Source organism: Spinacia oleracea, chromosome 6, assembly GCF_020520425.1.
Source record: "Spinacia oleracea cultivar Varoflay chromosome 6, BTI_SOV_V1, whole genome shotgun sequence".
Lineage (NCBI taxonomy): Eukaryota > Viridiplantae > Streptophyta > Magnoliopsida > Caryophyllales > Amaranthaceae > Spinacia > Spinacia oleracea.
The window spans coordinates 5,350,882-5,374,253 of record NC_079492.1 but is presented as its reverse complement, the minus strand read 5'-3'; the positions used below and the strand labels follow the sequence as shown (position 1 = coordinate 5,374,253).

At 35.5% G+C, this 23,372-nt stretch overlaps 2 protein-coding genes and 1 non-coding gene across 9 annotated transcripts; 1 reads left to right on the top strand and 2 right to left on the bottom strand.

Moving 5' to 3' along the window:
- Window positions 1–1,598: 1,598 nt before the first annotated feature.
- On the bottom strand, window positions 1,599–9,342 carry LOC110777762 (eukaryotic translation initiation factor 2 subunit beta). 2 transcript variants are annotated; one of them, XM_021982348.2, is made up of 10 exons: window positions 9,254–9,342; window positions 8,964–9,034; window positions 6,263–6,371; window positions 5,769–5,824; window positions 5,630–5,684; window positions 5,404–5,504; window positions 4,063–4,208; window positions 3,463–3,605; window positions 3,036–3,121; window positions 1,599–1,901 (listed from the first exon to the last, which is right to left on the bottom strand). In XM_021982348.2, the coding sequence occupies exons 2-10, from the start codon at window positions 9,009–9,011 to the stop codon at window positions 1,824–1,826; spliced, it is 822 nt and encodes a 273-aa protein (XP_021838040.1). In that variant the 5' UTR covers window positions 9,012–9,034; window positions 9,254–9,342; the 3' UTR covers window positions 1,599–1,823. The 2 variants fall into 2 exon arrangements, with proteins under 2 accessions (XP_021838040.1, XP_021838041.1); XM_021982349.2 differs by having other exon boundaries at window positions 9,236–9,260.
- Window positions 2,277–2,356, bottom strand: LOC130464702 (small nucleolar RNA SNORD34). Its single transcript, XR_008925057.1, has one exon. It is a non-coding gene; the product is annotated as a small nucleolar RNA SNORD34 (small nucleolar RNA).
- A 1,892-nt stretch (window positions 9,343–11,234) lies between the features above and the next one.
- On the top strand, window positions 11,235–17,567 carry LOC110777763 (uncharacterized). Of its 6 annotated transcripts, none has more exons than XM_056832970.1 (9): window positions 11,235–11,513; window positions 13,486–13,970; window positions 14,082–14,239; window positions 14,341–14,631; window positions 14,729–14,818; window positions 14,913–14,963; window positions 15,058–15,119; window positions 15,200–15,329; window positions 17,230–17,567. In XM_056832970.1, the coding sequence occupies exons 2-8, from the start codon at window positions 13,544–13,546 to the stop codon at window positions 15,312–15,314; spliced, it is 1,194 nt and encodes a 397-aa protein (XP_056688948.1). In that variant the 5' UTR covers window positions 11,235–11,513; window positions 13,486–13,543; the 3' UTR covers window positions 15,315–15,329; window positions 17,230–17,567. The 6 variants fall into 6 exon arrangements, with proteins under 6 accessions (XP_056688948.1, XP_021838043.1, XP_056688949.1 ...); XM_021982351.2 differs by lacking the exon at window positions 17,230–17,567 and adding an exon at window positions 15,669–16,217; XM_056832971.1 differs by lacking the exon at window positions 15,200–15,329.
- Window positions 17,568–23,372: the final 5,805 nt, after the last annotated feature.

The window sequence follows — 23,372 nt, the reverse complement described above, 5'->3', positions numbered from 1 at the left end:
CTCTAATAGAGGCAAGAAACTCACGGACGACGATCATCTAGAAATTCACCAAGAACTCTAACTTATTAGAGTGAGTAAATCAAATTACAACTCTCAAAGAGTAATAAACTCATAATGCGTTTCAAAATCGTAACGTAGAAGGCTTATGTATGCATGGTTGCTCAACTTCTTAGAACATGTTCATGATTTTCCAACAAAGTAAGAATCAACAACAACAACAACAACAACAACAACAACAACAACAACAACAACAACAACAACAACAACAACAACAACAATGTCTTAGTCCCAAAATGATTTGGGGTCGGCTAACATAGACAACAAAGTAAGAATCATAGACCCAAATTCGCTTCGACATAAACCTTTCTAGTAGCTTCAAAAATTTTACCTCCATAAAACGAAACATAAGTAGTGTAATCATATAGTGCGAAGCATTAAGAAGTTGACTCGTTAAAACTCTGTTTTTGGAATGAAAAAAACGAAGATTTAGGATGTTTACACGCTTAGTGCTTGTATTAAGGAAAGAAAGCAAAATAACTAGGGAGTTGACTCGCTAAAGTTATATTGTTGGAATGAAAAAAGCAAAGATTTAGGATGTTTACACGCTTAGTGCTTGTATTAAGGAAAGAAAGCAAAGTAAGTAACTAGGGAGTTGACTCGTTAAAGTTATGTTTTCGGAATGAAAAAATCGAAGATTTAGGATGTTTAGTTGTTTACACGCTTAGTGCTTGCATTAAGGAGAGAAAACAAAGGAAGTAACTTGTGTGAAAAACGGTGTATGACTTCATTTTTGAACATTTTAGAACCCCGGAAGATTAGAGGTCCAGATGCTTCCCTTATACCCTAGGTCCCCAGCAAATTTGGACATTTTAGGAAACCAGGAACGCCAGAGGCCGGGTCTAAGCGCTTATCATATACCCCATGGGTTCCGGAGGGATATTGGGTGTTTAGACCCATCTTCTCGGCCTTCTAAATGACATTTTATATGACTTTCTTAAAAACGCGTGTTCTCAAATAAAAGTCATCCTGGAATTTTAAGGGACCAATAAGTTTGTTTTTTAAAACTGGACTTTGTTATATGACCATGAGGAACATTCCCCAAAAAATTCCGGAATAATCTTCTAAATTTTGACATGGGGGACATATTAGGTGATTAAAAGTTCAAAACTATCTCCTTAAGCCTTTAAAAGGGCACTTTAGATGATTTTCTCAAAAACACGCGTTGAAATAACCTGTTATTCCGAAGCTTTAAGGGACCAATAAGTTAGATCCTTTATTTAGAAGTTTGTAATAAAACAATGGGAAACATTCCCGAAAATTTAAGGAGATTCCAATACCGGGACTCAAACCCTCCAAATTCGATCAATTTGTCGTGTATAATAATTTCAGCAAATTTGGACATTTTCTGAAACCGGAAACATTTGAAGTGCGAACGCTTCCCATATGCCTACGAGTCTCCGGGTGGCACATTTTAGCCGATGAACCGAGATTATTCCGTGCCTTTTACCAACTACTGGTTGCAAAATATAAGGATTCAAGTTTAAAACCACTTTTGACCTATATGAATTGGATCCTTGACACATTTATGATCTAATAAGTATTCCAAAAACTCGGAATTATTACGAATCATCAAACAGAAATCCATAGAACATTGTAAACAAAATCCGGAAACAAAATATCATATTTATCCCTGTGACACTGATAACGTCAAATGACTCAAATCCAACCATTTTTCGGTTCGTTTTTCTTCTTTCTCAACCCGGAGGAAAAACAAAAACAAAATTGATTTTGCAAACAAATAACAAAAATGATTTTCAGTTTCCTCAAGATCCTTGGTTCCTTCGTCCAACACGAGCAACAAATCCAGCTTTGATCGGTGCAACTGACCGTCCAGAACCACACTGCAAAATGTAAACACTATTTAATTAAGCAAAGCCCGCGTGGGGGGAAATAGAGCTAATTATCCGCGAAAATGCAGACTTCAAACAGAGCACGTATTTCAGAATATATAGTGCAAATAAAATGGCATTTTCGTAAATAAACTGATAGAAAAACTAAAAAAAGTGTGGAAATAAAAAAAGAAACGAAAAAAGTGAATTAAATGAATAGAATATGAGGGTAACATAATAAAATTTGAAGTTGAAAAAATAAAATGTAAGCTTAAATGAATAAAAATTGAAGTTAAATGTATATCTTGAAAGTCTATTTATTTACGATTTTGCCATGTGATTTGTACTATTCATCAATAACCGTTATTGATTTAGAATCACCCAGGAAAAGGCCTCAGAACTGCATATTCATTATCATGTAATTTGTCAGACAATGTAGGCAAAATTTTAAATCATCATCGGCCAATGCAAGGAAAACACCGTTTTTTTTCCAAATGAGACCTAAACTCTTTGTAAAGATCTTGAAAATCATCACAGTTGACAGTTGTTTTATTTCAATAAATAGTCATAGGTTGAAAGTTTTTTGTGATCTCTCTATAGGACTATAGCATATAGGCAGAGAATAAGAAAGCATAATGATGCCTCGCTCGTAGTATAAATAGCCGAATTTATCAATTAAGGTAAATGAGAACAACCCTATACTTAAATATCACTGATCTGCCGTACAAGTTTTGCTTACAAGTATTTATTTCTTACATATAAGTATGCCCCACAAAACGGAGTTGAACTTATGCTAAAATGATGTTTCAAGTAAACACAAAAGCTGGGATAAGGCCTCAGAACTCGGATAAAAGTTATTTCATGTGCACATATTGAAAAGTGCTCAATGATAAACTAGTCATCATAAGCCTATTACACAGAACTTTTAACAAGAACTATTTTTTGAGCAAAAAAGTATTTCGAAAGAAAACAAAAAGGTAAGGCTAGAAAGGTAAAACAACATGGAAGGCCTGGATGAAAAACATTGGTTGCTCATGCACATGTAATGTTATATCGCAACAGAGACTCGAATATCAAAATATCATGTCAAAGCTTAAAAAGAGGACACCTAAAGAAAAACAGAGCATTTTTCAACAAACAACTGACCTGTTCACATCTGAGAAAGAAGAGTCGGTTTTCCTTTGACAGTATGGTGTCTGAACTCTTACAACCATTGCAAATAACATACTCATCTGCAGTAAGGCAGCAGTAGGTTAGAAGAACTGGGAATAAATAGAAACTTCTTCATTTTCATCAACTCGAGAAAGCACAAAAGAGGGCGGCACAACTATAGGATTTAAACACAAATTAGAAGGTACACCCAGTTGTATGTAGTTCTACATGCAACCGGGTTAAAAGCACAAATGTGTACATCATGAGTGAAGCAGGCTGCAGATAACAAAGCAACAACAATTTATCACCAATACAATTATTATACCATAAGTTGCTTACTTTCTTATCCAGATTGTTTGACAAATTACAGAATATGATAAGAAAACTGACTTCAAGGTGATAATTGAATGCAGGTACTTACTAACATATCTCCTCAATATCCCTTCAAAATTCTTTGGAGCAAATCGTCCTTTCACCACCAGTCTCTGCTGTCCATCTAGAGATCCACTTGTTCCCATTTCTGCTAGTAAAAAGGTCATGACATGTTCTGGTTGCCTATGCATACTGAAAAAGAACAAATATACACAGGATAATCAATATCAGGTATCATTCTCCTTTGCAGGATATAAGTCTGTAGAAGAATTAACCAGATTACAAAGAAAAGGTCAACACAGCATAAACTGACCACATTCATGCCTAAGACATTACATACTCAGCTACATTACAAAAGAAACTAGTTTTACCCTACCCCACGCAGCCACCCTTCACCCAAAAGGAAGACAAAAGGTATCCTTCAAAGAATTCAAAGGTGAAAAAAAATCGAAAAACAGCGAAAAACTAAGAGCTTGAGATAATCTAGACATCAGCAAAAGATAGAGATCTATATAGTTCAGAAGACAGGTAATTCATAGCGGTCCTTCATGTAATTTTGTTTTACGGTTGAATTTAAGTTATTTATACCAGTGACTAATGCCAGAAACCAAGAGAAAAAGCAAAGAAACACGGTGAGTGTTAGACATACGTTTTGCAAAGATCCATGAAGTTAACAAAAACTGTCTTCTTCGTGCCTTCACGCAACACTTGTGGAGGTCTCATAACTGTTCGACGCCTGTCTCCAGCGAGTTCTGGGTTGTTCTCACGAAGGATGTTGAAAACCCTTCCAAGAAGCTGCACACCATTAAAAGTTCAACACAATATACAATAGTACCTGATAAGCAACAAAATTCACAAAGGGAAAACAACATTCTGCTTTTTAAATTTGAAGATCCATCTCATACACAGGATGACAGGAGGCAGGCAAATGTACATGCCATATATGATATTCCCAGGGTTGATGATAAAAATCCGGTTATTCAGAAAAGGAGCAAAAACAAAAGGGCTTGATGTTTGTCTTCATCTAAGCCGACAAAACATTTCTAGTACGTCGATCCACCAACTTAACTACAGAACAACAATAAATCCACAATCATGCAAGTCGAAAGGAACCAGTCAGCTGGAAGGTCCAGCATCTTCCTTCTCCCTGTATGTTCTTTTAAGATTAAAAAAATGTAGCAATGAAGTTGGTAATTACAAATTTACAACAATGCAAAAGAAGAGGAACTAATATAAAGATCCCTTCTAGATATAGTGATCTCAGAAAGGACCAAAATTGACCATTAAAGTAATCATGTCTTTGTTTGAGTTTTATTATTCAAAACCAACAGAATCACAATATACCATGATAAGAAAAAGAAAAGCTACTCAAGTCCCACAGAAACTGTCTTGGTTTATTACTTTATTCTGTTTGACCAAATGATTGTCTTAGTTCGTGCATTACAGTTTCAACAGTTGGAAGTATATATCCCTGACATTAACATGTGCAGCTTAGTCGATATTAATCAATCGCACCAGTTTTTTGGGGGTAAGTTCTCTTTTGGCATGAGTTAGATGCATATTAATCATCTTTTATTTATGCGGGATTTCCAACTACTACAATCATAGTGATATGGAGGAGGTACAAAGAAAAGCATTTTAATTTTCCGTTTGCACCTCTAAATTAGTAAGAAAATATTTTCACCTCTAAATTAGTGAATGAAATGAAATACTTGCACCTCTAATTATTCAGAAAATGAAATCAATTCAAATTGTAAACAGCTAATGTCGTTATTCACGTAAAAACAACTCAAGAAGAATCCCGAATGACACATATGTTGACTACCATATTAGCCTGAGCACACCAAAGCAATTTCTTAAATGAATCCACTTAGATATATGGCTACTGAGCGTTAATCCAACATCCCATGGCATACAAGAAAAAAAATGATAGCAATTTAGCACTTCCGTATGCAACAATGCAAATAAGACAATAATATATCAAACAAACCTCCTCATATGTATAATCTCGGTCGCTTCCTTCCCAAGGATATAGCGATCGTTCTCCTTGCAAGACTATCCCCTCCCCCTCTTCATCTTCTCCAATGAAGTCTGAGACAAATAACAAATTTACTAAAAAGCTCCCCAGCATATTAGAAAAGCATAAATTTGTATCAACAAAAGCAAAAGAAAAAGAGTTCTCTGCCCGAGTAAACAGTAGGAGCACAAAGTCTTACCATCCTTCTCTTCCCCAAACTCAGGAACATCATCACCTGAAAGATTACTTTCGACCTGCAAAGAAAACCTCCTCATCAGAAATTATTCAACGAGTAAGGCAGTTTTAAAAGTAACATGGAACAGCTTGCCCATTCTTACAGGCTTCTTCTTCTTTTTCTTCAAGCCAGCGAACGAATTTTCAACTCCATCGTTTACTGCAGAAAAAGAACAGAAAACATCTAGAATGAGCATCCCTTGTACAATAAAAACACTAGGAGACTTCATTCCCTATAATGACATTCACATTTGACTTGGGCATGGAGATTAAATTTATATTAAAAACAGAGTAAAGAATATAGGAAGTACTGGGAGAGAGAGAGTAAAAGATTGATGGCATGGAGAGAGAAAAAGGAAGTTTATCTTGGGACAATGTGACGTCCCAAAATAATAAGAGTGAAGTCTATTATGGGTAGGGAATCGAAAAAACTCAAATGCTTGTCATTCCATGTTACAGACTTACAGTAGCTAACTGGAGAATGATGAGGCTAAATTCAGTACCTCATAAAATCAAAATTTAGCCAATGCATCCCAAATAGAAAAAGAAAAGGCAAATACTGCAACAACTTAAACGAGAAAGGCATAGAAACACATACCTGATAAATTCTCTGTTTTCTCAGCCAATTTATCCACAGATTCATCAGCAGGATCTTGAATGACAACCTTCTTCTTCTTTTTCTTCTTAGTGGGGTCAAATGGTACTATCTAGAAATAAAGAAAAAAGATGTGTTAAATTTCCATCCTGGCAACAGAGAAGACGGAGAAATTAAAGTTTCGACCCTACATAACAACCCAACAGAATAAACATGTTCTTGTGAAGGGTCCGTCATTTGGGTAATAACAGGCAAGGTGTTAGTCCTTAACCTAAACAAACCAGATAGCAAATTTCGTCAAAGTTAATAGTCTAGATAGGCTAGGTTAATCATTAAATGGTATTTCATCAAAATCTCACCTTAATGCAGTTTAACCACCAATTTCTGTGGTTAAATTACGATGAAAATATATTTAGGTCAAAATTTGTTGGTGCCATCTTAGTTTTAGTTTTATTTATGTTGCAAACTCAGAATATGTATATGAAGAAGTTGGTCAGACCTTAATCATTCTGTTGATGCAAACTCAGACTTAAGACAAAGATATATTATCTACAGCCTTGCACTCCAAGCAATTAAGATTTTGCTTCCGTAAGTTCTCTCCGTTCATAGTGGACAACAATTCAAGAGCCACATCGACTATTTCCCATAAGAGCAATGCTTTCCCTATATTTAAACCCTCAGCCAGTCTCATTGCAGCACAAATTCATAAGCAAGTAGCGTTGGATGGTTTTGTATTCAGTGGTCCTGCCTCGCATTTTATGCATCGAAGGGGATTATTAAGGTTAGTTAAAATGCATTTCGGCTTCTATTTCCACATCAACAGCTTCTGGTCCCTCAAATACGAAACTCCTTATCGCCTTATGGTGTTGTATGTTTACCACCCCAAAGTACAAATAATCCATACGACTAATGAGCATTTAAGGACCTTTGGTTGTCTGGTTTAATGGATGTATTAATGAGAAACAGACAGGGTTGACAGCAGAACCAGCTGTAGTATTCCGCCCATACCCAAATGGCAAAAAATGGGCTACAGTGTTCATGAATCAGAAACACGAGTAAATTGTTCATACCAGAAACCATGTTTTTCCAAGAGAGTACCTGACACTCCACAACCAAACTCTCCCACAAACATTTCCCCAAACTACACTTCTATGTTACATTCATTATCATTCTTACACTATTTTCATATCTATTTCTCCATATCCTAGCCTCACCCCTTCTCTTGTTTCATCACCTTCCTCCCTCCTCTTGTCATAACTTAATCTTTCGAGCTTCTTCTGCATTCCTGAAAGATGTTAAGTAGGACAGGATATCTTCAAGGTTACATTTTTTACATATGAGCTAATTAGTATCTTTAGACCACCTACCTGTTACACATTAAGATCATACCTCATATCTTTGTTCCTTGGCTAAACCACCAACTTAAAAAAGAAGCCTAAAATTATCCGAATCAGAGACCGATATAAGTACAGGGAATGAGGCTTCAAAGCCAATCAAACATGAGAACTTGGGAAGTGAGTAAATGACTGATCTCCCACCTAGCAAGAAGGCTATTCCTACCAAGTAAGTTTACAAAGTAACTTAAAAATCTAAGTTTGAATATTGATATTTCTTCGAAAACAAAAGGCACTTTTTGGGGATGCATTTCAAAGGCAGGGATTGAATACTAAGCTACGTGACTCTCTTTTAAGTTTCTAAATTAAAAGGCCAAACCTCCATGGTACTGATGGTAGATGTTAAGTTTTGGACAGAGGGTGAATCACTTAAAAGCTTCATTGTGACAATCAAGTCCTCTACAAACTATACAAAACCAAAAAGTCATAAGGTGCTTAGAGGTCTTCGCTACATAAGTTATTTTCGCACTAGTTCACAATTTGCATATCTCTAACCCAGGCTCCTACATGACACCAACATTAGCATCTTCTCTACAAGCTCGTCATGCTACAACAACAACAATATCTTAGCCTTATTGCCAATGATGAGGTCAGCTACACGAACAAAGATTTTTTCTCATGTGATCGTCAACCATGATCCTCTACCTCCACTCTCTTCTATCATTCTTAACTTCTTCCATCCACATCATCTTCGGTCTCCCTCGGCTTCGTCCAAGATCCCCATAATCCCAACCCTCTATTTTCCTTGCCCCTTATATATCCTCGAGCAGGGGATACTAAATTCTCAAAATTCGACAGCTAACCATACGAGGCGACACCATTTTAGTTTTATTGCATTTACGTTGCTACTCGAGCATGTTTTCTGTAAAGTCCTTAGGCATTTCCAATTCCATTACTAACTAATTACCCCTGTATACAAAAATATAATTTGTTTTCTGATAACAAAATACTTGATAAATTTTCTAACAACCAAACATAGAGAACTTTTACAACTTGTACCCACTGAACACTTCATATCAACATCATATATCCATCAAAAAAAACATCAACATTTGATGTGGACGACCACTTTGAGATAAATTCTTGTCTTTTGGGGATTAGGGGTTTTGTACAAATGTTAATGAAAAAAAAAAGATAAAATCTTTCCGTAACACCATGTAAATTAATCTGGCAAACCCTAAATAAATTCATATAAATTAAATTACCTAAAAAACAGATTCTTTTTCACCCACAAAAGGCTAAACAATTAAATTAAATTGGAACAAAAATGCTGCAAATTACTGAAAAATAAAATAAAAAGAAATACCCACATCAGGAATTTCTTCTTTCAATTCAGCGATGTTATCCTCGGTAGCCATGATTTCTTCAATTAACAAAAATCCTGCAACAATTAAATTAAAAAGGGTTAGAATTAAAAATAGATGGGAATAAAAATCTGATATTTTTCAATTTAAAAAAAAAAAAACTGGGTTTGTGAATTGAAAGAGAGATTAAAAGGCTCCCGTTTTTTAATCAAGAACACAAAATGAACGGAATAAGATCCGGTGGATCGGCGGCTGGGTTGGAGAGATAAAATATGAACCTGAGAAAAGGGGTTCACCTGAAAACCCTTGTTTTGCAAGTTGTGAGCTTTGTTTTTTCTGCAAAGTGTGTTCTTCTATACAAGAACCCCCAATATATTCGTAAAACACCTTTTTATTGTTTTCTTTAAAAATTAGAAAAAATAAACGATTTTTTTCGTGAAATGTAACTTAGGTTTAGGCCATGTTTAGTTCACCTTATTTCAGATTTAATCAGATTAGATTAGACCAGATCAGACCAGATCAGAAAAAATAAGTTCAGATTAGAAAAAATAAGTTCAGATCAGATCAGATATGACCAGATTATTATTATTATTATTATTATTATTATTATTATTATTATTATTATTTATTATTATTATTATTATTATTATTGGCATATATTTATATCATTCTTATTATATTTAATATTTTTTTACTATTATTGCTTTAATAAAAAATAATGTTGTTGTCGGCGCAATGAAAATCTATTACTTAAGGAATAAAAAAACATTAACAAAACATTCAAATTCATCATGTCCAAATCAAAATCATTAATTAAGTCCATATCAGAAACGATATGATCAGGTCATATCCATATCAGAACTGATTTTTATAGATCAGAACCATTATATATCTAGACCAAAACTTATAGGATGAGATAATATTAGAGCTGTAAAAAATCGACCCGACCCGAAAACCGACCCGAACCCGACGCGAAAATACTGGGTCCTGAACAAGATTTTGTGACCCGTAACCCGATTTTATCCGAACCCGAGCACCCCGAAAATGAAATGGGTCAAAACCCGACCGAACCCGATTTGGACCCGACCGATTGAAAATCATTGTATTTATAGTAATAAATGAGATTATGAGAAAATTTAAGCATAATAGACACGTTGTTTTTACTATTGTTGTGTGTAATATGATTTTAATTTGAATTATACGCCATTTTAATTCTTTATAATTTCTCAAGTATGTTAAACTAGCAATATGCGTGCTTTTCCATTATTGGTTCATTTTGATGAATAAAACAATAATCTTATTGATTGTTTTAATGATTAGTGGATTGAGGTTTTACTTGAGTATTTTTTTTTAATAAAAAGTGAAAGCCGATTTACACTATATTCAAAGAGACAATAAATGTCAGATTTTGAAAAAATGGAATCAGGATTAATGATAAAATCTAAAGCATTTAAAATAAAAAGAAAAGGAATCGTTATTATACGTTAATAAACGTGCAAAAGTCCAAACGTAACAAACAAAAAGAAACGGATGGAGTATTATAAATATTAAAATATTATTTTAAAAAGAAGATTTTGGTAATGGTGATTTGGGCCATTTACGTTAATTAAAGATAATTCTCATAAGAAAACTTGAATAAGATAATATTATAATATTTAATTTAAAAATTTATAAGAATATTAATAGATTATAGATTGATATGTGTAGTTTTTATAGTTTTTATAGTTTTTATAGACAAAAATAAAGATCAAGATATGTTGGATCGAAAGTCGAAATGGAGTGATAAAAAAGACGACAAAGATAATCCCTTACCCCGTAACAAAAAGGTCATTAAAATGCCAAAAGAGAATCAATTATGCAGATAAATATAATTTTACTTTTGTACTAAGATTTTGATTTTTCGTCATGTGAGGTCTTGAGTACTCCGTTTACATTTTAGATTGCAAGATTAACGTATTATATAACCTCAGTGTTTTTAAATATGAACTGTGTGAATGACTTTTTCTTTTCCAATATTTGTTGTGATTATTTGTAATAACACAATCTTATGTTTTTATATAATTTCGCACGCATCGCGTGCATAAAAGACTAGTATATCAATATACGAATGTCGAGTTAACGAAATTCTGTACGATAAGAATTGTTATCTTTACAATATTTTACATGCAAAAATGAAGAATAGTCAAATACTCAAAGTTACCCGACTTACCCCGATGCGAGTTACCCTTAAACTCTGTTTATAGAAATTCTGTTTATACTTTATATTACCCTTATAAAATAATAATCTCATTTCCTATTCACAGTAAAATAATATCAGGGTTAAAGTTACTCCAAGTTACTCCTCGTCACCGCCGTCACCACCGGCGGCGGCCCGCTGCATACCCTTCTCCCTCTACTTCGTCTTTCATCTCACCCTCTTGCGCAACTCTCTCTCCCTCGTGCTCCTCCACCGCCACCTTTGCCCCGGAGCCACGCCGCGCCAGTATCGCCGCCGGAAAGCGTCGCCGTTCATCAGGAACGCCGCCAATCCGGTTCCGCTCTTCTTCACGAATTTCTGTAAGTACATACACAAAAGAAAAAGAAAGAGAAATTATTTGCTATTTTAATTACTTCAATTAGATTTCTGATTTTATATAATTCAATTTCGTTATTGATTTAAAGTATGCCTATTAGCTAAATTTCAGATTATGTAGTATGTGAAAGTTGTGAAAATTGGTTGTATAAAGTGTTTAATTTGTGACTATTATTTCCTTTTGTTATATGATTGGACAACTTTTTTATGTCAAGTATTCTTATTATGAAAATTTAGGTTTCATGATTTAGTTTTAGAGGTTTATTGATCGCTATTGTTATTATTTGAGTAAGAGATTTAGATATGAGATGATGTTCTTGAAATTAAAGAAGGAACATTGTTTCTTGGGGTTTTAGCTTGAAGTGTGATTGAAAGCACGCATTTCCTTGCCATTTTCCATTTTAACTAGGTATTCTGATTTCAAGAATTTGAATTGTATTAGAATGTGTGTTTGTTTTATAAGTTCTGAAATTGTTTGAAAGAGTGATTTGAATAATTATAGAGTTTCAATAAGTCTTTGATTCTAATTATGACTTGAGTGTCCGCAATTTAGAAGGTGGACCATGGTGCACATAGAGCATGGTGCACCTTAAGAACACTACTATATAATTGAAAGAACATCTGGTTACGAGAAAAGAATATGAGTATTTTTTTTTATTTAGGTTTTTAATAAATAGTAAAATAATATACTTATTTTTATGACAAAAAAGTAAAATATTATATCGCATGTTCTTTTGCCGTAGTGTCATGTTCTTTTGGTTATGCACATATGTTCTTTTGGTGCACCATGGTCCATAGTCCACGGATTGCTTGAGTGTCAAAGTATGTTTAGAAATCATGTTGATGATTGTTAAAGTAAGTTTGATTTTGATGTGTAATTGAAGCTCTAAAAGAAATCTTGAATTTCGAGTATTTAATTAAGCTTTTACTAATTTTGTTATGCCTACTAAAAGAATTAGGAAATGTACTATGAGTACTAATATATACATATTTATTTTTATGAGTTATATCTTATATTTATTTCTCCTATTAATCACATTATATTATCTTAGAGAAAATTACAAAATAAAGAGTTTATTTTAGATTATTTGGTCTTGATCAACAAATTATTTGAAGTATGATTTGTTATAATCCTTGTTTAATTTAAAAGACAGAGTGAGTAGTCGTATGAGAAAGAAGATGTGTTGCCATGCAATTTCTGTTTCCACGTCAACTTTAGTACTTTTAGAGATACAGTTTTAATTAACCAATTAGATTAAAATTCAACTTACTCTACTATTCAAAGCCCTAGAAGCTCTTTTGTAAAACAATACAAGAACAACTTATTTATGTTAATTAAAAAACAACTTTGAAGATAATTATTAAGTGAACATAACTTATAATTATCATAAGCTTATTATTTAAATTGTAATAAACATGTATCAAAAGCGTCTTTATTGCTTAATACATGTACAGTTGCACCTATTAATACCCACCATTTTAATGAATCCAATTCACATATACTAAACAACCATACAATTTGAAAAATCTTACCGAAACAATCGACATGAATACATCTACAAATTTATGACTACAAAATTGGGGGTGCGCGCACATAGCTCCCACAACTAGTAACCGAAAATTTGAGAATGCTCTACTGAAGTTTGACACCAATAACCAAGTCTGAGTAGCAGACTATAAATATACAAAGAAATACTTCAATTGCATTGCTAAAAACTTGATATTAACTGCATTGTTTATACTGTAACTTGATAAGGATAGCTCTAATGTAAAATATTTGTATTAGAATAAAAAGTCTCTGGTATCTGTGAAAAAGAATTCTGGATGGGTGTATAATTATTTTCAATTATGTTTGAAAAATTAGCAACTTTGGTTAATTTATTCTATGATACTGTGTTGATTGAGTTACGAAATCAATCTATAATTTCTTAAAACTCCATTGTCATTTGTCAGCAGCTATTGAATTTTCTTCGGTTGGAGGAGTACCCGTACGTGCTTCGTTCTTAGTCAAACAATGGGCGATGAAAGTGAATTAGGAGATAAGATTGGAACATTTATACTTCCACTTCTCAAAAATATTGAAGAAAGTTTCGATTTTATGATCAGCAAAAGTCGGTTGAAGATTATACTATCTGGTTTTCCAAATGCAGACCTTCTATGTATTCTGCTTGATTCAGGATACTTGAAAATCACAAACGTAGACGAGAGGAAAAATGTTTTGCAAGAATTGCGAGAAACGGTGTGGGAGTGGTATGCAGATAAAGTCTCAATAGTCTTGTTCAAAAGTGGTGATATGTGCTCAATTGATGGCTACGGCATTATTCAGTGTATCGTAGATAATGACCCAAAGATTGATGAAGAATACTGTCATAGGGTGGATGAATTACTATTGGAAGGTGGATCAAAACTTTTTTTATGTTTAAGAAAATTGGATGACTTGAGTAAGTTTTTAGTCATTGAATTGAATTTATTTATTTTACACAATGTCTTTTTTGATTGATTATCTATTCTATTAATTTTGATTTAAAATATTTTGGTTTGTAATGTAAAAGCGATATTATTGTCCCGATTTGAACGTGGATACATGATGACAATTACGTCGATTGGGATTGATAACCTATTTCTGGTGATATTCGAGAAGCTTTCTCCTATGCTTGCTGACTGGAGATTTCTAATTGATCATAGTCAATTGGAGTCTCAATCTTTCTTGGTAAGTAACGTTTTAACCTTGAATTTGAACAATTATACTAATCAATTAATTAATTAGTTAATTATATGCCTATTGAAATGTTGCCTCTATATGTTTTATAGGATCTACAAATGTTGTGCGTTCAGGAAAATAAAAGACGAAAGGATATGAGAGAATTAATCGTTACCTCAGACGCAATTAAGGCTGGAATTCTCAAGTTCGCCAAATATGCTACTGGTGAAATAGTTATTCCATCAGACATGGTTGATTTGGAGGAATTGCAAGTTGTGAAAATTGATCGCCATTTGAAGTTCGCTTTAAGCACTGACAACAATAAGTATATGATTTCAATATATGATTTGATGAAGCTTTTATCAGTGAAACAGTTTTGTACAATCCTCCTTCTAGATAATGTAACAAATCAATCCACTTCCAATATTTTGTTGTTTTGGCTTATGATGTTTGAAATTATTTAATCCTACGGAGTATCTCATTCTTTTTGTTGTGTAGACTGTAACTGATTCAGCTGCCCGGGAAATCACGAGTCATCCACAACATTACATCTCTCTTGTGAAAGCTAATACATGTCGGCTTGTTGTGGTAATACTCCTAACCTTGTTAAATGTTATTGGTCATTGGCCTTTTAATTTTCTGTCTATCCTTTCTTATATCCGTCTGTCTATATTATATTCAGATAAGGCAATGTGAACCTGCAAAATACCTGAACACTAAAGCCAATGTCATGGTAATGCTATTTTGAAAACATGTTTTTTTTTTTGTATTTATTACTCAGAGTAAACTTTTCTAATGTGAACTTTGTAACTTCATGTATTGTGCAGCTTGATTTGGGTGACGTTTGCAGTAAACTATCTCCAAACGGCAACCAGGTCAACACACACTGGTACAAACTCTTGTTATTATGTTTTCTCTATATTAGTCATCGTTCTTTGTATGAATATTAAAATTTTCTTTAATGTATAGGAAATGGTTAGATCAAAAGACATTCAATGATATTCAAATCACTTTGGCTTATGAAATGAGGCGTCGTCATGCATTCGATGCATCTTTAATGGAATCTTCCCCTTCTGCTCACTGATTTTAAGAAATCGTGGTAAGGGACGTGGGTCAGAGAAAATAATATATATTGATTTTTCCTCAATTTGTTTCACTCTGGATGGTTGGCTATTGAGTGAACCTTTCAAGTTCTCTTTTATGTAACCTTTTTGGGGTGAGTTAAAAGTTATTGACAGAATGAAAATAAATTGATTCCCCGTTCTTTTACATACAATATGGAGAAATAGTGGGTTTTCGTTCTAAGGCTTGGTTCCTGTGGTTATACACAATTACACCTTTGGGCTTTATACTTGTAGTTGTATATGATATTGTTGGAGTGTGGATGACCTCTTACTGCCATTTCTAACTACTGATTTCATCTTTTATGTTATTACAGACGGGGGAATCAAGGAGGAAACAAAAGCCCACTAACATAGCCCAAGTGAGGTTCTATCCTAAAATCAATTGGCAATAGGAGGAGTAGCCCACTTAGGTTCTAAACTAGAAACTCTTTGCTTCATCTTTCGATGTGGTACACAATTACTCTCACTTGCTTTTTAACAAATCCCCCCTCAAGTGTAAGCCACTCCCCCTTGAACAGAATGGGCTAAAGCACCTAGACCCTAACCACGTAGGAGACACCAACTGGCAGGCCATAACCGAAACAAGCCCACAGACAACAGACGGGGGAATCAAGGAGGAAACAGAAGCACACTAACATAGCCCAAACAAGGTTCTATCCTAAAACCAATTGGTAATAGGAGGAGTAGCCCACTTAGGTTATAAACTAGAAGTTCTTTACTTTCTAACATTTTACCTGTACTTGTGCAATGTATTCTGAACCTTCTCATCAGTTTCGTCTTCTAGTATGCTTAATGCCACAAATATTGCCAGTATGAAGAATACATTTGATTGACCCGATTAAAAGGGGGATTGCTTACTTATACTTATATAGTCAAGGCTTTGGTGCCTAATTAAGTGTTCTCCTAATATCTGTCGTCAGTAGTTTGACTTAGAGTCTACCAAAAAGAAAGTTATAAAATCACAAGCTATGTTACCTGGAGTCGGGTACTAGTGTCGGATACGATTGTGTCCAAGTATCCGACTCGATTATTTTGGCCTAAAACCAAGTATCGAATCCATTCGGAGTGTCGAGGTTCCGACACGGTGCGTGAGGTTAAATGAAGAGTCCGGGTAACATACAATTTAAACAATTTTAAAAGTGAGGGTATAACCAAAACTTTTAATAAACTAAGGGGTACCAATTAGAAAACCCCATTGACTTATGTATCAGCACACTATAACTCTCTTCCAAATTATTTCATGTTTCAAAGCTACTTTTTCTGTTTTAACTTCATTTGCACAGATCAAGCAGCAGTGCAACAATGTCAAAGAACTTGATAAAAGAATACTCTTTAGTGGACAGTGAATCTATATTTATCTACATACAATGCAATTAGCAGATGTAATATAAATGCTGGTGTGCCTATTTTGCAGAGCTTTCTATCAGTGCATACTTTAACAGAGTAGTATACTTCTTACTTCATCCGTTTCTAAATAGTTGTACACTTGTTATTTACACATGTTATTTCTCTTGATTTATATATTTAAAATATCAAATATTTATCCGTTTAAATAAAATCAGCTATATATAATTTTTAATCTCTTTGTTTCAAAATAAGTGTTCTAGTTTGACCGACTCATATGATATTTTGAGCTTTGTAATCATTTGCCTATGTAAAATCTACCTGAAAACCCTAGACATTTCAATTTTGGTAAAATAATGGAAATTATGGGTTGCCCGAACCCATACTTTATCATTGATCTAAGACAATTTAGTTACTAGATTTTTCTTCTAGGCTAGCTCCTACCGATTAAGATTATTCTAGATTATAAATTAGCATCACATATTTTAGATTTTTCTAGATTAATATTTAACAATTTCCTCTCTCTAGTAGGAGATAGCTTGCCACCGAGTTGACTCGTCGTTAATGGCGTTGCAAGTGATCTGACGCAACACATGCTTCAATCTTCTTGATTTCGTCAACTCCATTCACTGCAAACAAATTAAGATTGATCCCATCTTTAAACAACAATGCAATATATGATAGAGATTTGAGGACGCACGCGGAAGTTTTGATGGACCTTAATAATATATCAAAATTTCATTTTTATCATTGATTTCATTAATAAGAACTGTACAACAATATTTGCAATAACTCATGTCCCTCACTTATCTCTCTGGCAGAACCCTTGTTTCTACTCCTCATATTTTGTGGGAGCTCTCTTGATTGGCTCATCTCTCAACTTATGCATACAACATATTTATAGTGGTATATCCTAGTTTCTAGATTTTTCTACGCTTGTATAATATTACATAATTTCACATCACATGCATGAGATACTTCTGGATACATCATCACTTGATTTTTCATTACTCATCTAGATTTTTCTAGAGTAACATTTGCTACTCCCCCTTAATCTAGAAAAATCTTGTACTCCAAAATGTTTATCTTTCGAAAATCTCGTTGATGCACTTGTCACCAACCACCAATCGGCATGAACGCTTTAGTTCCATTAATTGGCACCCGTGTTACCAACCTCCATCTTCTCGATACCTTTTAATAATCTTGATGATCTTCTCGTTTGTATCCATGTTATCAACTAGCCCACTGATGCACATGTCACCGGTTATCTCCTGAAATTTTTCTTCAAATTTAATTTTGTTATTGGTGCTCATGTCACCAACCATCCCGCTAATGCTTTGTCATTAGCAAACTTCAAAATTTTCTTCAAAATATTTTCTTCTACATTTTCTCCATGACATTTGTTTCTCCAAATTTTTCTTTGGTTGTGGTGCTCATGTCACCATCAGTCACTGGCTCACTGCTAATGCTCATGTCATTAGCAAACTGCAAAATTCTCTTTGTGAATATTGTTTTTTCACCAACCTACTTGCTAATACCCTTGTCATTAGCATCCTTCAAATACTTTTTTCTTCAAGGGGGTATAACTTTCACCTCCTCTTAGATCGCCGCCACTTCTCACCGGGTTTAAGTTTCCCCTTCTCTAGTTCGGGTCGTCGGAGTTCCAAACAGAGTTCTTGTTGTTTGTGTTCTTAATCGGGTTAAATTCACAACTTTTGAGCCTCTTCCAGCCCGGCCCTAATCGGCGGCGCCTGTGTTTGTCGGTAAAGGTAATCTTTTAGGGTTAGGGTTTGTGTTTGGAAGTAAAATTGTTTGATGGGTTGTGTGTGTTTAGGTAGTTAATTGGTTTTGTGGTTGATCGGCTTGTTATTCCCTCGCCCTTCTTATCGCTGCCGTCTTGTTTGTGTCGGACCACCTCGATCTGGACGGTAAAGGGAATCACCGCCTTCTTGTAGTGTCGGACCACCCCGATTTGGAAGGTAAAGGTAATCACCGTTGTCTTGTAGTGTCGACCTACCCCGACCTTGATGGTAAAGGTAAAGATTTTTAGGGTATCATGTTTTGGGTTTGATTTTGCCGATTAAGTTTTCCGTTTGCCTCCTCTACTATGTCTTGGTGTGACCTGTAGGTTAGTTTTTTTAATATGTTTCAAGTTAAGACTTTGTTTTGGGAAGTAATGTGTTGGTTTCTACTTGGTTTTTAGTTGTTCGTATGAGATTGTTGACTGTGGTGTCCAATTGAGTTTTTTGGTTTTAATTGTATGTATCTTAAGGGTATGTTCAATTTGGGGATTGTTTTACCCCTTAGTTCAAAAATTGGGGATAGTTGTTGTGTGTGGGGTGTTAATCTGTGGTCATGTGAACCTCCCTACCATTGGAGCTGATGTTGTAAGAATGGGGTGTGTTCCCGTTAGGTATGAGTGTGGGCTTGGGGGTTGGTGTTTTAGGTGTTTGGTTAGGGAAGGAGTGATGGTTAATGGGAAGGTTCAATGTCCTTGGGCTTCGGTTGTCCTTTGGTCTCGGAGGGTAACTTTTGTTATCCCTCCTTTTAGGTTAGCGCTTAGAGTTGTTCTTGGCGCTTTCAAAAACCGTTAGCTTCTCTCCATCTTTTGGTGGTCCATAGCATGCTAATCAAGTTTTGTTTAGACATTTGTGAGAATTACACAACGTCTTTTACCCATCCCTGCCACATTGTTTCTCTTTTGCTCCTGTCCTTGTTTTCCAAGTTCAACAGGTACTTCCAGGAGACTACTAGTGGTAACATCAGTGCCATCTTCTATAAAGGGAACTCAACCACAAATTTCCTTGATAAGACGTCACCGCGTAGATGGTGTACGAAAGGTTTTTCCAACAATCACGGGCCAGAACGAGGAGGACGTACACACTGCCCTTTTATTGTCTACTTTTGTGGGTTTTGTTATTGTAGTATGTGTAATGGTCTATAAAGGTCTTAATCTAGTTTTAGATTGTAGTTTGTTGTTACGTAATGCCTCTTTAATTTTGCAATATTAAGTCTATGTCCAAAAAAAAAAAAGTAAAATAATGAAAATTACGCATTGGGTTCATCTGCACTCCATGGAGCCCCATTTGTGATCGGAGGTGTAGGGACAATGTGGTCGTCGACCTAGTTTAAAGGCGTCAATAGGTGGTCAAGTGCACCCTTTTCAATATCCTCGACGTCACAAACGAGTTTCCGGTATTGAATTTCCACCTCGGCCGTTGATTTCCTCCCTCCAAGGTGGTCGGAGATAGCTTGCCACCGAGTTGACTCATCGTCGATGGCGTTAAAGTGATCCGATACACATGATTCGAACTCCTTTTTTTTTTTGGTGTAAGCACCCGGTTCACCTTTAGGGTTGATCCAGATTCCGAGCGATGATAGGTTCCAGTCCCCTCCCAATTGTTGTTGCGGGGGATCGATGTAACACCCTGATAATTCCTTATATTTATAATTCTCTTTTTCCGACTAATATAAAAGAATTATCAAGATATTACCGCCACCGTGATAACGGCTAAGGCTATTTACCAGAATTACACAGCCGAAATAACTAACTTTCAAAACATATTAAATAGTTAATGGTCACTTAACAAACTGGAACCATTGCGGCCCAAAACCAAAGTATTAAATAGTTTAAAATCCATTAACTATAGTTTAAGTAATAATAGTAGTCATGACTAGAAATCAAAACAGAGTTTGTAAATACGGAAGAGTAAATAGTCTCTCAACACTATCCCATGATAACTTCTCCCGCAAGTTATCTCTACGAACCTGCTTATTGAAAATTACTCCCCAACAATGCAAGTGCAATAGTGGATCATCATAGGGTCATTAAGGCGAAGGCCATGACCGAAAGACATGAAGCACGAAGTCAACAAAAGATGAGTACGAACAAGCTAGAATGAAATCCTAGACTAACATGCTTCACTCAATAATATAATAATCCATATGCAAAAGCCATTTAATAAACAATTAATCATGGAGACAGACTCGATACTTGACACGACTCTTAACTCACAAATTAATAAGAATTAGCTTCGAACGGATAAAATATAATAACAAAACCACTGAGGGAAACTGAGGGTACCCTAATAATTCCTTGCTTTTATAAAACCATTTTCCAACTTAAAATAAAGGAATTACTAAAGTATTACTGCCACCGTGATAACGGTTAAGGCTATTTACCAGAATTACGCACCGGAAAGTAATGTCAACTAACTTTCTAACCAACATAAATAATAATTATTGAGGCCTCCTACAAGTTGGAACCATAACGGCCCAAAAACAAAAGTATTTAAAAATCCAACAACTCAAAACATAAGTAAAGTATTAAAAAATGCAACTCTCTCAATCATCCCAAGCTACATGATTTCGATCGTACTTTGATCTACCAACCTGCTAAATTAATCTACTCCCCAACAATGCAAGTGCAAATGATGGATCATCATAGGGTCATTAAGGCGAAGGCCATGACCAAAAGACATAAAGCACGTAGTCAGCAAAAGCTGAGTACTTACAAGGCTAGAGTGAAATAAAACTATAAACATGCATCACTCGCTTAAGTACTAATCAACATGCAAAAGCCATTTAATAATAACAAGTAAACCATGAATACAAGACTCGACTCTTGACTCACAATTTAATTAGAATAAGCTTCGAACGGGCCAAAAGAATATTCCATAAAGGAAGAGTGTTGGGAGCCCACCAAACACCATAATAAATAATAAATATCGGACCATACCGAGTGTCGGGACATACCGACGGAATTCCAGCGCATAGATTAAATGAAACAACGTCTTGTATCATTAGTAGGAGATTCAAGCTTTCCGGCAAGTCTCCCCCCATTGTTCATACTCAAGGTATATACGTTCCAAGAGTTTTGAAGCTTGTTCTGGTTGCACTTTATGTTAGGTTATGATACATATGACATTACATAGATCATGCGGAAACAACCATTAACCCAGGACAACATATTATTTACACATAATCATATAGCATAATTTAGATGCATACTCTTTGTTGCGTGCCCTCCCTAGCTGCGCCCGAACCGAACAAGAACAAGTCTTTAGGACTCCAAGTGTCGTCCCTCCGTAGATAGTCCACAGCACGTCCGGATCCGCCTTAAGATTGACCAACTAGAATCGCCCTTAAGGTACTAGAAAATTTCGGCAATTTGAGCAAGATGTGTGTTTGAATTTTCTCTCAAAAACTCACTTTGAATACTTTGAAACTTGTTATAAATTGTGAGCCCTAGCCTCATATTTATAGGGGTATGGAAAGGGAATCGAAATCCTATTCAGATACAAATTAATTAAACCTAGAATCCTACAAGAACTCTAATTTAATTAATTTATCAAATAGAATTAGGAATTTAATCATTAACCGAACTCTGCATGTTTTAGGAAACGTGCACGAACACAAACACTTGCACACACACGCACGGCAGCCACGATGGGCCCCCATGCGTGCGCGCGAGCAGCAGCCCACGCAGCGCCCGCGCGCGCTGCGCGCTGCGCGTGCTGTGCGCGCTGTGCGCGCTGCGCAGCCTGCTGGGCCTGGCCTTGCGCTGGGCCTGGCGTGGCTGTTTGTGCGGCGCGCTTGGCTTGCTGGGCGATGGCCTGGCTTCGTGCTGGGCCTCGTCCGGCAGGCCTCGTCCGATGCTTATTCGTACGATGCGCTTCCGATTAAATTTTCCGATTCCGGAATTCATTTCCGATACGAACAATATTTAATATTTCCGATTCCGGAATTAATTTCCGTTTCGAACAAATATTTAATATTTCCGTTTCTGGAATTATTTTCCGATTCCGGTAATATTTCCGATTCTGACAATATTTCCGTTTCCGGCAATATTTCCGATTCTGGCAATATTTCCATTTCCGATAATATTTTCCGATACGTACCATGTTTCCGTTTCCGGCAACATCTACGACTTGGATAATATTTATATTTCCGATACGATCCATATTTCCGTTTCCGGCAATATCATCGTTTCCGGAGTATTCATTTCTTGCCTGTGACGATCTTAGCTCCCACTGAAACCAAGATCCGTCGGTTCCGAATATTCATAGATGGAGTATTTAATGCCATTAAATACTTGATCCGTTTACGTACTATTTGTGTGACCCTACGGGTTCAGTCAAGAGTAAGCTGTGGATTAATATCATTAATTCCACTTGAACTGAAGCGGCCTCTAGCTAGGCATTCAGCTCACTTGATCTCACTGAATTATTAACTTGTTAATTAATACTGAACCGCATTTATTAGACTTAACATAGAATGCATACTTGGACCAAGGGCATTATTTCCTTCAGTCTCCCACTTGTCCTTAGGGACAAGTGTGCATTTCCTAATTCCTTTGTCGCTCGATGCTTGCTCTTGAACATAAGGTAAGAGTTGTCATCCTTATTATGTCCAGAGGTGTTCCTCGGTTTCAGAGTTCAACTGATCAAATAAACAGATAATCATAGCCTATGATTCATCCGAGCACGGCCATGCATTTCACAGTTTCTAGCTCTCCGAGTGGCCTTGTACAACTTTTAAGCATCTCATCCCGATTTATGGGAGGACAATCCCAATCTTGCGATCTTGAGATTAGACTTCGTTTGATAGGTGATTACCTGAGCGTTGCCTTTATAGCCTCCTTTTACGGTGCGACGGTTGGTCAACGTCAAAGC